We start from the raw sequence: 17,520 nt of genomic DNA on the forward strand, positions 1-17,520 counted from the left end.
GGCTAAGGTTATAGATATTACTGTTGGTTTTATTTAAAGAGATAAATTGTCTAGTAGAAACAGAGCCAAATATTTAAAACCCATTTTCAGTGGAGCACAGAATAGCCTCACTAATACTATTACATTCATTTTCTGTCTAGGTTAAAGGAATTGAATCAGGTGAATGATCTAGTAGAGATAGTGGGAACTCTGCTTCAGCAGATTCAAGGAGGGGCGTGTGTACTAGGATCTGGATGTGGGTTCATCTTCCTGGGCTAGACCTGTGGTAGGGGAAAGGGGAATTTAGAGAGATAACTGCCAGCTTTGAGTAGGCTGTTGATTACTCCCCACCCTCTGCCAGATACCTCCTTCCCATGAGGAACAAGGCCAGTAAACGTAAAACTCCTGTGATGAAGAAGACTCTGAATCCTCACTACAACCATACGTTTGTCTACAATGGTGTGAGGCTGGAAGATCTACAACATATGTGCCTGGAACTGACTGTGTGGGACCGGGAGCCCCTGGCCAGCAATGACTTCCTGGGAGGGGTCAGGCTGGGTGTTGGCACTGGTGAGATCCCCTCCCTCATCCTCACTTGTTTGAAGGCTTCTTGTCTGTTTGACTCCTATTACCACCCCCACCCCCCCAACACAAAGCTCCTCTGTGATGACAGTTGTCTTCTTTCCTTTCAGTTAACATTCAGCCAATACTTATTGAGTGCCTACTATGTGCCAGGACTAGGGGAAGGCTGAGCTCATACACTGATATATGCACAGATAAATGTAACCCTGATTGCCAGGAACTCCATAATCTTCCCACCAAAAAAATCTACAAACCTGCCTATATGTATGTACCTATACATTCCATCTTCCCTCCTGTTAATAATGAAACAAGAGTCCTTGCTAGCAAAAGCCAAGCTCTCTCCAAGTGCTCTGGGCCACCTCTCCCCACCCTTCTCAATGACCTCGCTTCTATAATCTTCATCTCTCAGTTTCATCCTCCCTACCTACCAGTGGTGAATACAGATATGCTCTGGTATTTCCAATCTTATGAAACAAAAATAAACCTTCCCTTGACCACATGTTCCCCTTCTAGTTTCTTAGAAAGAATTGTCTCCACTTCTCACCTCTCCTTCAGCTCTCCTTCACTGTGATCTGCTTTTGTCCCATCACTCTGCTGAGCAGTTGCTCTTGCCAAAGTGGTGTTCTCATCTCACTAGAATTTTCAGCACTATTTAACATAGTAGATCACTCCTCTTCACTTGAAACACTGAACTTCTATTGACACTGCATTCTGATTCCCTTTTAAGTTACTGCTGACCCCTTCTCAGTTTTCTTTGTAGTTGCTGCATTCTATACCCAAACTCTAAATGTTGGTGCTTGGTAGAGCTTAGTCTCGGATCCTCTTCTTTGCCCTCTGTCCAGTCTCTGCACTTGTATATTAATATACTTACATATTAATAATCACACAGAACATTTAACATGAAGCATATAGACTGATGTTTTTACACATGTAAGTCAATTCATGTCAGTCCCCTGTTAAAACCCCTCAGTGGCTTTCTGTTGTGCTTAGAAAACAATCCAAAGTTCTTACCATGCCTGCAGGTCCCTGTGTAACCTGTGCCCTCTATTCCTTTCTGATCCGTCTCATATCACTCTTCCCCTTGCTCACTATGCTTCAACCACATAACTTTCTGGTCTCCAAATATACCAAGCTCATTCCCACTTCAGAACCTTTGCAATTATTGTTTTCTCTGAATGGAAAGTCCGGTTCCTTCTTATCCTTCAGGTCTTGGTTCAAATGTCACTTTCTCAGAGAGTCCTCAGACCACTCCATCTGCACAGTAGGTCCTGAATCAGGCACTACACATCACCCTGTTTATTTACATCATAATGTTAATCTCACTATCTGAAATACTCTTATTTACTTGTATGTTTTCTGTCTTCTGTATTCCAATGAAAGTTGCCTGAGGACAGGGACATTTTCTGCTTTGTTTACTAGTGTCTCTAGAGCCTAGAAGAGTACCTGGCACACAGTAGGCACTCAATAAATGTTTGCTGAATTAATGGGTGAATATACAAGATAATAGGAATGGGGCCACATACGATCCTTACTTCTGACCTGGAGTCTGCAGCTAGAGGAAAGGTGTTTAGCTTTAAAAGAAAAAAGTTGGCCGGGCGCGGTGGCTTGCGCCTGTAATCCCAGCACTTTGGGAGGCTGAGGCGGGCGGATCATGAGGTCAAGAGACTGAGACCATCCTGGCCAACATGGTGAAACCCTGTCTCTACTAAAAATACAAAAAAATTAGCTGGGCGTGGTGGTGCCGGCCTGTAGTCCCAGCTACTCTGGAGGCTGAGGCAGTAGAATCGCTTGAACCCAGCAGGCGGAGGTTGCAGTGAGCCAAGATCACACCACTGCACTCCAGCCTGGTGACAGAGCGAGACTCTGTCTCAGAATAATAATAACAATAATAATAAAAGAAAAAGTTTAAGTACATTTGGCAATAGCTCTGGCATGAGGTGTCAGGCGCTAGAACTCTGTAACAGCCTCAGAATACAGTCTCTAGTAACTGCGTGCCATTTGGAGTCTGATTTCATCAACCCAGAGTCTCTTGACAAGAGTCTCAGGAGTACAGATGAGGGAACTCTTCCCAGACTGCTGCGCCCATCAGCCCATCTTCACAGGAAACTGTCTATTATGGGGTGGCTACTCTTGCTGTACAACCCATCTTCCCTGGTGGGCTGAGAGTGGGGCCCCTCTTTAGCCTCCTCTGGTGTTTCTCCTCAGGGAACAGTAATGGGGAAGTGGTGGACTGGATGGACTCGACTGGGGAAGAAGTGAGCCTGTGGCAGAAGATGCGACAGTACCCAGGGTCTTGGGCAGAAGGGACTCTGCAGCTCCGTTCCTCAATGGCCAAGCAGAAGCTGGGTTTATGAGTCCCTGTCCTCTTCTGCAGGTCCAGCCCTGGCAAGGGCCAGGCAGAGGAAGTGAAGAAACCAAGAGCAAAGATTTATAATTTAATGTGTGTGTATAGATGTGTGTGTGTGTGTGTGTGTGTGTACGTGTACAAACATGTATTTTCTGCAAATCTCATTATGCTGGCTAGAGTGATGCAGACTTGTTCTCCTTTTTAAAGCAGTCTCAAGAATAAGCATCTCTTCAAAATGTTTCTGTGTATAATCTAGTATATTTTCAGAGTCCATTTTTTCTTATGTCTTTATAAGGTTTACTTAACTTAAAAACATCTTTTAAAACAAGCTTTTATCTTCTGTCTTGCTATCATTGTTCCTACTTCCCTAGGAAACCCTGGCTACCTTTGGCATTAGGACCAGTCTGGGTTTTAAGGCTCTGGGAAGCAGGGTTGGGTTACTAAAGACAGAGGAATGTGGAGGAGAGGTGAGTAGTTCCTTCCTCTTTCTCCTCTCCAGTTTATGCTTTTAACTTATTTTCTACCTTGATAAACTTCTGGAACTTGGCTTTTAAATTTAACTGTTCTAGTTTTTAAGCAGTTTCCACCTTGCTTTGGTCTAATGCTTTTCTTTGAAATGCTAACAGAATTCCCAAGCTTTTTCCAGTTCTAGACATCTTTACTAGACCTTTGGGGGACTCTTATAATGGAGCTGCTTTAGAAAAGCACTTTAATTAGATAATGTATTTTGACTAAAAGTCATGAGCATGCCCAGTGAGAGCTTCTAGCTGATCTCAGAGGACTGGAGTGACTGAGGGTAAAGTGTCTCACAGCCCATGCTGAATTTTCTGTATTTTAAACTGATATTGCAGTCATTGGAGAGAGAGCTCCTCATTTCTCGAATGAAAGATGAGATATATTCATCCTCATGTACCACATCTGTCTTAGTGTTTGTGTCTAGGGTGTGTTATCAGACAGCATGGTCTACATACCACTGTGTCAGTCAGAAGAACCAAGTGTTATCTCAACTGGCCCAGTGTTTCTCCAGGCTGGGGACTGTTAAGGGCTCTAAGGGAATGTAGACAGTCTCCCTGTGGTTCTGACTTCCTGCTTGATGAGCTTTCAGTTCCTGTTTTTGCTATTGTTTCCTAAATTTGACCTACATATTACATGGGTGTAGTGTGTTGAGGCTTTTCAAAGAAGAGTCTAGTGAGCTAAGTTTCATCTTCTGGTACTCACTGATCCAAACTAACCTTTCTGTTCTTATAAGCGTTTCTAGCCAAAGTTGTGTGTGGAAGGAGTGTATAGCAGAGAGGAAATCCCTTTCAACAGAGTCAGCTGCTAACTGATTTCCTATAAGGACACTGGATTAAGGGCAGCTACAATGGTTTCTATTGTATGTGTGAACCGAATGGAGGAATGTTTTCAAAGATTGATTTGGTGTGGATTGCAATTGTAATGGAAGGCATAACTTGGGATCCTAGGCTGTAACTTGCTCTTTTGTTTCCCACCCCCCGACATGTACGTGTGCTTTAATAAAGCTTTCTCACTTGTCAAATGTTTGCGTTTGTTAGTTCTATAAATGCTTTTGTCTCTGATGTCCCAACTCACTGTTGCTTTTCCCATGGCTTGAAGGATAAGAACCAAAGTGATAAATGCTCTTCCCTAACCATCCTGTGCTGATTGAAGAAAGTTTGCCTTTTCCCGCATTGCTGCCTGATACCTTAAATGCCTGATACCTTTGCTGAGCTTGATCCCTTGTCCTTTGTGTTTAGTATCTAAGGAGAGAACTGAGAAATCATCCTAAAAGTGGCACCACTTTTCTATCTCGTAACAAAGGAACCCTTCCTTTAGCTTTGTAGACCCTCCTATACTGGAGGAAGGAGAGAGATGTTCATACAGGAGGTGAGGGAAGACATTCCCTGCTATAAGCACTTCTTTCTGGATCCTTCAATTTCTCTGGGAGGCGGGGACTTTTTCTTTTACTCCTCCTACCATTATGTAGTTTTGAGAGAGAAATAACACAGGTGCCAAGTAACCCAGCTCAGAAATAAGGCTCTTGATTTCTAGGTAGAACCCAAGCAATTCTTGACCTCTTGTGCAAAAGGGCATTAATAGATGTCAAATGCTGCTTATGTACAAGGCTTCATATACTATTTCTTTAATTTCTCCAACCACTTTATGAAGTAGGAAGTCTTCCCTTTTTACAGATGAGGAAACGCAAGCCCACTGTCACGTGACAGAGTTGGGCTTTGAACCAAAGTCTGACTACTGCACCATGCGGCCTCCTGTGAGAATGATATGTGTGTTATGGGTGAAGAGTCAAAGGAAGAGATGACTTATCTCTTCTAAAATATATTAAATAAGTTCAATTTACAAAAAGTAGGACAATCAGAATGCTTTGGATATTACCTAGCCAACTTAGTGACTGTACTGCTTGTGAGTGAGTGTGTGTGTATGTGAGAAAGAGACAGACAGAGAAGTAGGGGAGAGGGACAGGCAGGATAAGAGAGAGTGGGGCATGGGGGAGAAGTGGGGGAGAGGTGGGTAGAGAGAGAGGTACAATATATACAGGGGTCGGGGTAGCCCCTTTGGGTCTGGCTGTGGGCCTTATTCTGCTGCTGTCTCTCCCCTACTTTAGAAGTTAGGATTTCTCAAATCCTCATCTTCAAAGGACTACAAAGGAGGTTACTGTAAAACTTTACATAAAGAAAGCAAGATTGACTTGCCTTGACTATTCAAAATGAAATTAAACAAAAGCTCCTCAGTTGCATATAAATGTTCCTTGAGTCAGGTCCAGGTGGAGCTCTGTTTCGCAGATAGCGGGCCTGCTCTGTTTGGGCCTTTGACCTGCTAGCATGTCCTGGCTTGCCACTTGAAGTGTTAGCGATAAACACAAGGAAGGGCATTCATCTCGCCCAAGGTGCAGCCTTTGCCTTTGGAACCATAGACCTAGTCTGACCAGAGATTTCCCACATGAACTCATTGTATCTGCCTTCTGCCCAAAACTTGCCTGCTGCCTCTCACAGTTCCCATATTTCCCTGGAGGGAAGAGGGAGAAGGGACCTTTTTGCTCCAACTTTGAACATTTCCTCCATGTTCCATTCTACCCAGCAACTCCCTAATTTTTTATTTTGCATTTAAAGAATGAGATTTCCACTAAAACTCCAGTGGAAGGAGCTTCTCTCTGACTCACTGCTCCCCCCATTTGTTCTGGGCTCATGATTTATGTCCCATCACTCTGCTTTCAAGACTGAATTTTCTCAGGTTGAGAGCCTTTCATTTCCCTCTTTCCTCCTGAGCCCACTCTGAGCCTTGTGTCTGGGTAGGATTATAGAACATGGAAACTTTCTCCTTGCTTACAGCTTTCAGTTGTCTTTAAATGGAAAGTAGGAAAAGAAGTAGCATCAGGATGGCATAATGTCTAAGAACATTATGCCTCTAGAGCCAGGCTGCTGGTGTTGAAATCCTGACTCTGCCACTTACTAGCTGTCTGATCTTAGGCAAATTGCCTAATCTCACTCAACTTCAATTTCCTCATCTGTAAAATGGGGTTAATAACAGTACCTACCTCATAGAGTTCTTGTGAAGACTTCAGAGGCAATCAGTAGAGTGTTTAAAACAGCACCTGGCACATAGTGCTCGAGCATGATGAGCTCTGCCTCCCCATCCAGCCTGCTTCCTTCTCCCCTGAAGTCATCCACTGATGACCCCCTGAATAAAGCTGAAGGAGAGAGGCTGCTGAGTCTTAGCTATGACTCTGGGTTTCATGACTGTATGAAAGAAGCTTCTCAGCAGCAAGGGAGAGAACACTTTTCTTTCAGACACTGGCACACCATTGAGAGGGACTGCAGTCAGAGCAGGGATCTGTGTGTGGCTCCACCTCGAATTTTAGGCCTGGTAAGGCTTGATTTTTGTGCTGCTATAGCTCCCACCTGCTCTGTGCTCATCTCTCAAAAGGGGATGAGTATCTGAAGAAGTGAATACATGAGGCGGGTCTGTTTTGCTTTTCTTTCCCTGCAACCTGCAGTGGTGGTTTTGAAGTTTCCTAAGTAACAAGCTGGGAATTCCTCTGAAGAAGGGAGAGAATTGTTTGCCTTCTGCTACAGAAACGGGAGGCCTCAGGAAGAAGGGGTTCTTTTCCGTGAGCCAGCTGGAGGGCCCCAGAGAGCATTCTGCTCTGATTGGATACATCTTCCCAAGCTCTCTCCCACTGCAGGGTTTTCCTAACAGTGAAGTAATGGTTCAGATAACATTTGCTGCCCAATGCCCTAGAAGGGGAAATGACAAACAAGTTCAAGAGTGTTTTGGGCCGGGCACGGTGGCTCATGCCTGTAATCCCAGCACTTTGGGAGGCCGAGGTGGGCAGATCATGAGGTCAGGAGATCGAGACCATCCTGGCTAACACGGTGAAACCCCGTCTCTACTAAAAATACAAAAAATTAGCCAGGCATGGTGGCGGGCACCTGTAGTCCCAGCTACTTGGGAGACTGAGGCAGGAGAATGGCATGAACCCGGGAGATGGAGCTTGCAATGAGCCGAGATCACGCCACTGCACTCCAGCCTGGGCGACAGAGTGAGACTCCGTCTCGGAAAAAAAAAAAAAAAAGTTTTGTACCCTGCTACCTCATCCTATAAGGAAAATCCAGCTACACTTGCTTAAAGTGTAAGCTGGTTTCTGTTGTGCTCATGCTGCCCTCTGCTGTCACCTCAGGGTAGAGGAACCAGTTAAAACAGCCAGTTCGTGAGTGAATTTAGGATTTACTTTTCTGAAAGACTTTGGAGAGCTGGGCAGGGGCCCGGGTTAGGAAAGGAAGAACTTCTACCCCCAACCCACTGCCCAAGGCCTGTCCTCAGTCCCTACCTAGCTTCTAGGGAAACTATTAAACAGCCCTAAAAGGATGCCTGGAAACGTTGTAGGATTTGGCAAACTCACCCACCTCAGAGTCCTGTCCCTAGAACTGTGGGAAACCATTTCCTCCTTTTATTAGGTCTCAGTTTCAGCTAACTAGAGGAGCTTTTCCGTTGACTTCAACCATGCCCTGGCTCAAGTTCACTCGCATATGTCCCTTTGCTCCCGGCGCTGGGTCAACTCCTGATTGCTCAGTAGGTAGTCATCAATGAATGTGAAGATTTCCTCGGGGGTGACAGGTTCCATGTAGCGGTCTCGGTCGATGCCCTGCTTGTCAATCAACACCATATTGAAGTAGGAGCGAGTGAGGCGCTGAAATTGCCTAGAGAGAGCAGCCCAGGGAGGTATGAGACCTTGTCTGGGCACCTATCCCCCCAGGCTCTACTACCCTCTGACTTTTTGCACCTCCACTCATGGACTAATTCCTTCCCCACCTCATCCCTGGTCCCCATCCCCTCTACTTCCTGTCTCAAGTCTCTTTGTTTTTCTGTGTTCAGACTCTACTCTTGCTGCCTCTATGCATCTAGTTCTGCTAAGCAGTCCCTTCCTCACCTCAGCTGCGACAGCTTTGTTATTAACAGGCAGTGCTTTCATTGTAGGCCCTTTTAAGCAGGGCTATCACATATTGCTGTGCAGGCTGCACAGGGTGACTCCAGGGGCCACCCGCTGCAGAGACTGTGCTGTGTATGCACATCATACATGGCAGTCCTTAGGTTGATAAATACCTTCTGGTTAACTCTTCCATCTGTAGCTGCAAGTCTGCAGTCTCCCTCTGAGTGTTTTCTAGTCTCTTCTCTAATTGGGACTGAATCTTTCTGTCCCCACTGAGACTGCGCTCTAGAGGCAGATATAGTTTCTCTATTGTTTAGAGGCACTGCTCTAAAACACAGCAGTAATGGCTTTCTTGGCCCTGAATATATGTGAAGGTATTAGAAGGGTGATACTGGATAGATAATGAGAAAGACCCACTTCTTCCATTACCTGTCACCTCTAATGTTCTCTTCCCCTGGAGTTGATAGATATGACTCAGATTTCAGTGCTTAAAGATGCCTTTTGTGATGGGCATGGCAGCTCATGTCTGTAATCCCAGCAGTTTGGGAGGCCGAGGTGGGCAGAACACCTGAGGTCAGGAGTCTGAGACCAACCCGGCCAATATGGGGAAACCTGTCTCTACTAAAAATACAAAAATTAGCTGGGCATGGTGGCGCACACCTGTAATCCCAGCTACTCGGGAGGCTGAGGCAGGAGAATTGCTTGAACCTGGGAGGTGGAAGTTGCAGTGAGCTGAAATCGTGCCATTGCATTCCAGCCTAGGCGATAAGAGCAAAACTCCATCTCAAAAAAAAAAAAAAAAAAAAGATGCCTTTTGCTCCTTTGGAGACTGAAGGCAAAGAGATGAGGCCAGAAAACAAGAGCCGGGGCTTATCTGAGTCAAGTTTGGGTTTACTGTCTCAGCCCTGGCTGTGCTTCAGAGTCCCCTCAGGTGCCTTTGTAAAAGCACATTCCTAAGGTGGTGTAGGGTGGGCCTGGTCATCTGTATTTTAAGCCCTCATTTGATTCTGATGTTCTGCCAAAGTAAAGAACTCTCTGGTCTTACCTAATGCATCCATAAGAGTTCAAACACAAGAAGTGCCCCGAGAGAGTAGTGTCTGATGGTTCCCCAGTAGTCTGCTTTTGCCAGTGTCCTGCCTAGGGTTTCTCCCCCGGCCCCAGCCATCCTCCCCGACACCGCGCTTGGCAGCCTCCCAGCCTGGACCTGAGCTCCTCGATGATGTTGGCTGACAGCTGTTGCTCCCGGATGCGCCCCACCTCCTGAGGTGGCTGTCCCACCAGTTCAATGATGGTCACATGCCGCAAATCCAGTCCACAGGTGGATTGCTGGGAGGGAGAGAGAACGTTTTACACAACAGGGCCGTGCGTTCAAACCTAAGGCTACTTGGCTGATTCCTCGTGGGACCACATGAAGCAGTGTGGGAAAGGAGCCCCTTCTCCCCCAGTGATCACGTAATCACGCTGTGGGGTCTACAACAACCTGTTCCCTGTGTCATTCCGGAAGTACTTGCCCCAACGGTGCTTCCTTCATTCTACTGAAACCAGTTACACAAAGTGGGGTAGAGAAGAGAAATTCAATGACTAAATTGCAGGAACATAATCATTGTTTAAGTTTGCATAGGTTTTAAATTACATAAGTTCTTAATGAATAGCCAATGTGATATGATAATGGCTGTTGTTTATTGAATACACAAACCTAATGCTTTGTAGACTTAATCTAATCCTCATAACACCCCTCACAAGCCAGGTGGTGACAATAACATGCTGAGCCAAGATTCAAACCGAGGACTGATGCCCCCTGCCCAAGCATATGCTCTTTACCAATAGGCTACCTGGCCAGGGCCTTCACTCAGTCTCCAGGATTTCTCCAAAACTGTGCCCAGTGCTCTTTTCATTACCCCTTGTTACCTTCCTCGCACTGGGCAGCGCAACTTGCAGTCCAACCCCGGATCTCCGTCCTGCCTTGTCTTGCAGGATTACCTACTAGCCAGTTACCAGGGTGAGGTTTAAAGAGACCTTGAATACTCCTCGGCACCCCACCTCTGTTTCATCTTTGGGCTTCCCTTCTAGTCCTCACCCTCAGGGTCACTATGCTTGCTGACAGGTTCCTTTTCTTGTTCTTACTCCCTTGCTTCCAACTGAACTGTTGCCTTTGTCATCCTTTTTGGGTCTCTGGATGAATAAGGTCTTTTTGGTCTAGACCCTCCAGCTTTTTTTTTTTTTGTAAAACTACTTCCATCCTGGGCCCCTGAATATTCACTCGGCAACTTCTAAGATTCAACCTTTAGAAACCTCCTAAGTAGCTTTTTCTCCCACATGGGTATCCAGCCCCTTGCAGCTCCCCAGAGCTGCTTCTGTTAGTTTTGTCAGCATACCCTGAATTATCTTCAGTAACCTAGCCTGTTCTTTTATAAGTCCCCATAATCATATTTATTCTGTCCTATCGACCTCTCCCTACCAGTGGCTTTGGCTAGGTATCTCTTATGTTAAAAACTGTCATGCAACTCTCATTTTACTTTGAGATATCATAACGCTTTTCCTTCTTTTCTGCTACTGGTAGTGGCTAAGAGCACAGATTCTGCAGCCAGACTCCCTGTGTTCAATCCCAGCTCCACCACTTACTAGCTAGTGACCTTGGGCAAGTGACTTAATCTCTATGTATCAGTTTCCTCACCTATTTAATGGGGATAACAATAGTATCTACCTCCAAAGGGTTGTTGTGAGAATTAGATGAATATGTGTAAAACCCATAGATCAGTACTGGATACCTACGTAGCACTTACTGCATAAGTGTTCGTTAGTGCTCTTATTCCTTGAAAACATAAACATAGTTAATTCCCAACATTTACATTTGATCATAGCTGTCTTGCAAGTCTCTTCAGAGTGCTTTGCCACACTCCCTTCCCATCTTTCACCCAGCTCCCTGCAAGTCACAGCCACCACTCCAGTGACTTTATTGCCTTTTCAGTAAAAGCAGTTTCAAAAATGTGCTAAATATGTCTATGGTAAGACTGATCAAATGCTATCCACAAAAAGTTTCAGGAAGTAGGTAAGGTTTGTGCTGCAGAGAACATCTCTGATTTGGAAAAGGTAAGGGGTAATTTACAGGAGATAAGCCCTCATTAGGGGAATGGGCCTTACCTGTAGCATAGAGATCTGCATTTTATAATATCGGTTGGAGGGATCAGGAGCTGAGATGATGAGGAGTCGCTGTTTCTCATAGAATTGATCCAGGAGACCAGCAGCTGAGTTGACATTGACGTTAATCTTCATAGCTAGGGCAGAAGCAGGTGACCAGTCAGAGTACGGCTTCTCCTCCATCCCAGCTTAGGTAACCTAACATCTTGAGGTGTTCCAGTCTTTCAGGTTACCTCTCTCTGGCTGTTTCTCCTGTCCCTTGGGGGAAATCCTAAAAGAACACTTGGAGATTTTAAACCCTTCTTCTTGGGGTAGGAGTAGTCTATGGGGGAATGTTAGTCTTTAAATTAGACACATCCCAGAACCCCCCATTCCCACATCATATACATTGTTACTGGACCCCTGTGCCATGAGGAAGATCCTCCAAAGTTCCCCAGATCACCACATCCACTTGCCCCTGTTTCACTCACGAGTACAGATTGGTGGTGAACCTGACCACTGGCGGCTGGATTGACAGACCCGGGAGGGTGTCCCCTGGCGATCATAACCGCCATCACAGTGGTATTCACAGGTGGCACCATAGTTGTCCCCTGCTGAGGTGCAGGTGAGGTAGCCGTGCTGCGGAGGTTTCAGAGTTGGGCAGCGTCTCACTGTCAGGGAGGAGCTCAAGTTAGAAGTTATGGTGTTCCTTATAAGAAAGAAAGGCTAAGAGGGTGCCCATGCTGGGCTTTCTAGACCAGAAGACAGGATGATCAGAAAAATGGCCTTTCTATATTTCCAGTGGCTGGAGATGGAGCTGGAATTTTCCTTTCTTAAGGAATTAAATCTGAAATGCAGACAAAGGTTTGTAAAGTCTGGAAACACAGGTGAATATACATGTTGTCATCAAAAGACTGACAATCTTTAAAAGAAAATATTATCTGTTTCCAGACTTTATGGACATGCTGTGTAAAGATGACTACCTTGCAGAATTCCTCTTAATAGCAGAAATAAGTTGGAGGAATCTTAAATGTTCATTGGTAGGAGAAAGGTTTAGCAAATTATGATATATTCTTAGAGGAGAATATTATGCTGTCATTAAAAATATTTCTGAAGAATTTAAAAATAACATGAGACAATTACTTTGTTAATGAAAAGTGAAAAGGATGATTTATGATTGGATATACAGTATAATCGCAACTATATATTTTTTAAAGTATGTATAGAAAAAAGACTGGAAGGAAAATACCAAAAAGCTAATAGCAGTTGCCTCTGGATGATGGGGTAATACATTTTTCCCCTTTATATATTTCCTTATTTATCAAATGTTCAACAATAAGCATGAATTATCTTTATAATGAGAAAAGCAAAACAAAACAATACAACACAAAGCAAAGAGGAAGAATCAGGTAGCCAACACCACCAATTTTAGCAGAGGTGAATGATAGAATGAAGGCAGATTACATGTGATCATTTTGAAGTCTAAGAAGAGAAATGGATAAAGAATATCCTTGTGAATTTTATCTGGATTTAGGATAACGAGAGTCTTGTTGATGAGAGTCTTGTTGGAGAGTCAAAGTTTCAGAAACATGTGTATGCACATGTAATGTTGGCTTCCTAAATAAGCCTGTTTGGTGAACTTGTTTTTCTCCCTCCCCAGTATAAATGAGGTGTGTCTCTTCCAGGCATAGAGAGGAGAGACATGGGGTGGGTCAGGGTAGAGCAGGATTAATGAACAATATGGAAACTAAAGAATTCTTTCTGACCTTGTACTTTCACAATGAACTTGCAGCTGGCCCGGTTGTAGGCTCGGTCATAGGCAGTGTAACGAATCACGTGCTCCCCTTCAGGAAAGTGAGAGCCAGGCTCAGGGCCCCGAAGTGTCACCCTGCATGGGACAGGGTGAAAGAAACACTGAGGAAAGAAACCCTTAGAACTGAAGTCTGAGGCACATCCCCACTGTCACCTTAGCCTGTGCAGTTTCAGTGTGACCAGCCTGAATGACTGAGAGAAGCCGAGGGAAGGCATAAGCGGCATCCATTATTCAGGCTCACCTGGTGATGGTACCATCAGCAGAATCTTTCACCAATGGCGGGTCCCAGTATACTCGAGCAGTCAATTTCTCTGGCTCTGCCATCTTCTCACGTGAGTGGGGACAGCGGATCTTGGGGGGATCTATGTCTGCCAAGGTGAAAAATCAAGTGCTGACTCGTGGGCCCCCTGCTTTCCCTGGAGGGAATCCATTGAAGCAGTGCCACACACCACACACCACATGCTGGGTAGGTAAAAAGTTCAAGGTGCTCAAGGAAACTGGGGAAGGAAGCCCAACTCCAGGGGAGAAGATCATTTTGTTCAGCAAATACCCAGGGTGCTACCCTCATAGCTAAGAGGAATGCCTTCTGTGGTGAGAATTCCACATCTCTTGTCGATATAATGCTGAGGTGGCTCTTTGCACCAGGACAACTGGGAGCAACCAGCATTTACCTACACATACAGGCTCGCCTCCACTCCATCTCCCATCTTCCATGCAGATTCGGCTGCGATCACCTTCCAGGTGGTAGCCACTGGAACAGCTATAGTCACAGCGAGAGTCAAGAAGCACTCCATTTGTGCAGGTGTAAGTGCCACTAGTGATGAATGGCAGTGCGTGGCATCTCATCTCTAAGAGAAAACCAAGTGGCAAGCTCAGTGGCTTGTGCAACTATGTGGAGGTGATGTCTGGGCATCTAGCACAGGGAGAAACGTATCAGAGAGAGCAGAAAATACAAAAACCCTACCTGAACTGCCCTTACATTTTTGTGCCTAACTGCCTTTTCCCCTAATTGTCTTTGTATTTTCGTAAAGTATAGCAGCACCCTTGGGCAGAGGGGTGTCAAAAAAGTAAATTACTTGTCCAACCATATAGACTTCAAAATCAGACCTAACATTGTACATTGCCAAAATCCATAGAATATGCAACAAGAGTGGGCCTTAATGTAAACTATGGAATTCAATGATATATTAATGTATGCTCATTCAACTGTAAAAAGTGTAACACTCTGGTGGGAGATGTTGACAACAGGGGAAGCTGTACATGTGTGGGTGCAGGGGATAAATGGGAAATATCTATATCTTTCATTCAATTTTGCTGTGAACTTAAAACTTCTCTAAACAAATAGAATCTATTTTAGAGGGGGAAGTAAAACAACTTATCAAGAGTAAAAAAAAAAAATCAGACCTGAGTTTGCATCCCAGTTCCACTTCTTACTAGCTCTGTAACTTTAAGAAGTTGCCTCATCTCTTTGAGTCTCAGTGTTTTCTTCAGTGAAATGTGGATACCTCATAGGATTGTTGTATAAATTAAAAGAGACAATGCATATATCCTCTGGGCTCATTTAGGGCCTTAGCAACTGAAAATTTTTGTCTCTTATTCCTCAAATGCTAGATGCCCTTGAGCACGTTCAAAGCTGCTTTTCTCCTCCAGGCAATACTCATATAATTTTGGGGCTCCCTTAGGCACTGCTCAGCTGAGGCTCACTTACATGCCAACTTGGGCTGACTGTCTGGGCAAGAATACAAGTCAGAGCAGTGCCTGGAGGGCCAGGTGTGGTATTTGGTAAAAGAGGAATCCATGTGCCTTGGACACCACATGTGGCAGAGGTGGAGCCTGTCACCATGGATTAATTGTGAGCCTATGCTTGCTAAAGTCTTGTTGGAGATACCTGATACTTGAGAGAAGGAGGCCATATATTCCTTTAGGTTGTCTAACTTCTAATCCTGACTAAGTTCAATTGTTGAAGCTTTGAATAAAGATCTGTATTAGCTATATTCATTCTGTTTCTTGGCAAACCAGACTTAAAGATTATTGCATTTTCTGTTTTCCAGTGTCCCTTTGTAAAGACCTATGCAAAAATGACCTTCTTGAAATCAGGGCGAAGACAAAAGATTTGTCTCTTCAGATGAATGTGTTTGCTTAGTATCATATGACAGGAAATATGATAGATCCAAAGCATTTGCCCTTTTGTCTCTTATGAGGAAAGTCAAAGCCAGATTCAATGCTCAAATGTAGTAATTGACTCATTGTAGGCACCTGGAAATATGTATGTCACCATTCTTTTTTTTTTTAAGATGGAGTCTCGCTCTGCCGCCCAGGCTGGAGTGCAGTGGCGCGATCTCGGCTCGCTGCAAGCTCCGCCTCCCGGGTTCACGCCATTCTCCTGCCTCAGCCTCCCGAGTAGCCGGGACCACAGGCGCCTGCCACTATGCCCGGCCAATTTTTTTGTATTTTTAGTAGAGACAGGGTTTCACTGTGTTAGCCAGGATGGTCTCGATCTCCTGACCTCGTGATCCGCCCACCTCGGCCTCCCAAAGTGCTGGGACTACAGGCGTGAGCCACCGCGCCCGGCCACCATTCTTTTAATTGATTTTATGTTCACTTGTACTTTACAGCTCTGTATTTTTCAATTGTATCAGACCGATTCAAATTCCTGTTGAAAATGATGGGATCTAAGTCCTGAAACAATTTAATTCCAGTCACCGAGAGGGGTATGGTGACTGCCTGCTTTCTGGCTATCAAGCTTCTCTTCTCCTCTACAGCATCTTCTCTGACTAGCCCCATTTCTATATGAATGCTCAGCACTTCTGCATCCAGTTACATGACATTCATGTGCACACATTTGTGTTTCTATCCCATTCATCTATAAGCAGCCTGGGAGTATTTGAAGAATTGAGTAATGCCGGAAGTGACCAATACAGGGCTGTGCATACATGGGTGTCCTACAAATGGTGTTCTGCCATGGACATATGGACAGGAAAAGCTCAGCTGCTGAAAGGCTGTGGAACTTGAGTAAGAGGTAGAGATTTGGAAGCTGAAGGGGGAAATGATTTGGAATGTGTATATATCAGCATTTTCACATTCTAGACTTAGGGATTTTTCTTCTGACTTTCAGAAGAAAATGAAGAATAGCAGATGTTTCATAGCTTCACTGCCAAGGTCTTCTAAGGCTATAGGCCAGGAAGTACAGCAGTTGACCACAAGTGGAAAAGAGTCTAAGACCACACGTCCTTAGGAGCTCCAGAAGAAGATCTAGGTCCACATCAGACCTCAGGCCCAAGCCCTCGCTCTGGCTGTGCACTCCTGGGCTCCCCGAGTCAGAAGAGATGGTTGCTCCTTAAATGCTCATATTGCTTGGACAGTAACCCAGAGAAACTGAACTCGAATGTTAGGATGGGGAAAGGCCCTGCTGGGGGGCTTGTGGAATATTCTCAATTTGCACTTGAGAGAAGGGCATATTAGTAACACCTCCAGGCATATACCCTCAGCAGCTGGCTGGCTGGCTTCTCTCGAATACATGCATCAGCATATGCACACACACAACTTACGCCTGCAGTAGGCAGTTCCAGACCAGCGACGGCTTGGCAGGCATTGCACCGACCTTCTTCCAATCAGTCGAAAGCCCCGGTCACAGGAGAGCTCACAACGTGTGCCCAGGCTGCTGTGATAATTTCCTCCCCTCGGTGAGTAGCATGTGGCTTCTCCATCCTGGATATTTAATGTATAACACCATCGGGGAACTGTAGCAATAGAAGAAAGACAAGCTAGAAGTACAGTAATCAAGACAGTGTGGTGTTGGTGAAAAGACAGACAAATAGGTCAATGAAAAAAAATAGCCCAGAAGTAAACCCACACAGGTGTGTTGAAATTATTTTTGACAAAAGTGCAAAAACAATTCAGTGGAAGAAAGCCTTCAGACAAATGGTGCTGGAGCACTTGTACTTCCATATGCAAAAAAAAAAACCCACCTCAACCTAAGTCTCACACCTTATACAAAAATTAACTCAAACGGGATCATGGACTTGAAAAAACAGGAGAAAGTCACCGGGATTTAGGGCTAAGCAAAGTGGTCTTAGGTATGATACCAACAGCACAAATAATAAAAGAAAAATTAATTTTTTTTTTTTTTTGAGACGGAGTCTCACTCTCGCCCAGGCTGGAGTGCAGTGGTGCAATCTCGGCTCACTGCAAACTCCACCTCCCGCGTTCACCCCATTCTCCTGCGTCAGCCTCCCGAGC

General features: G+C 44.9%; 2 protein-coding genes across 7 annotated transcripts in view; one reads left to right on the forward strand and one right to left on the reverse strand.

Annotated features, from left to right (window-relative positions):
- Nucleotides 1–4,445, forward strand: part of SYTL4 (synaptotagmin like 4) — a 56,206-nt gene extending 51,761 nt beyond the window's left edge. For 3 of the 6 annotated variants that reach the window (XM_003917973.3, XM_009197923.3, XM_031660627.1), the window contains 2 exons: nucleotides 341–549; nucleotides 2,767–4,445. In XM_003917973.3, coding sequence (XP_003918022.1) covers nucleotides 341–549; nucleotides 2,767–2,915 — 358 coding nt within the window. In that variant the 3' untranslated portion in view covers nucleotides 2,916–4,445. Of the gene's footprint in view, nucleotides 1–340; nucleotides 2,202–2,766 lie in introns of those variants that run through there. The other 3 variants (XM_009197921.4, XM_031660626.1, XM_031660625.1) reach the window with 1 other exon arrangement.
- Nucleotides 4,446–7,636: 3,191 nt separating this feature from the next.
- Nucleotides 7,637–17,520, reverse strand: part of SRPX2 (sushi repeat containing protein X-linked 2) — a 32,084-nt gene continuing 22,200 nt past the window's right edge. The window contains exons 5-12 of the mRNA XM_009197927.4: nucleotides 16,830–17,021; nucleotides 13,953–14,129; nucleotides 13,523–13,649; nucleotides 13,235–13,356; nucleotides 11,960–12,139; nucleotides 11,493–11,626; nucleotides 9,556–9,677; nucleotides 7,637–8,121 (exon numbers count right to left, since the gene is read on the reverse strand). Coding sequence (XP_009196191.1) covers nucleotides 7,941–8,121; nucleotides 9,556–9,677; nucleotides 11,493–11,626; nucleotides 11,960–12,139; nucleotides 13,235–13,356; nucleotides 13,523–13,649; nucleotides 13,953–14,129; nucleotides 16,830–17,021 — 1,235 coding nt within the window. The 3' untranslated portion in view covers nucleotides 7,637–7,940. The remainder of the gene's footprint in view (nucleotides 8,122–9,555; nucleotides 9,678–11,492; nucleotides 11,627–11,959; nucleotides 12,140–13,234; nucleotides 13,357–13,522; nucleotides 13,650–13,952; nucleotides 14,130–16,829; nucleotides 17,022–17,520) is intronic.

The sequence above is a fragment of the Papio anubis genome, chromosome X, assembly GCF_008728515.1.
Source record: "Papio anubis isolate 15944 chromosome X, Panubis1.0, whole genome shotgun sequence".
Taxonomy (NCBI): Eukaryota; Metazoa; Chordata; class Mammalia; order Primates; family Cercopithecidae; genus Papio; species Papio anubis.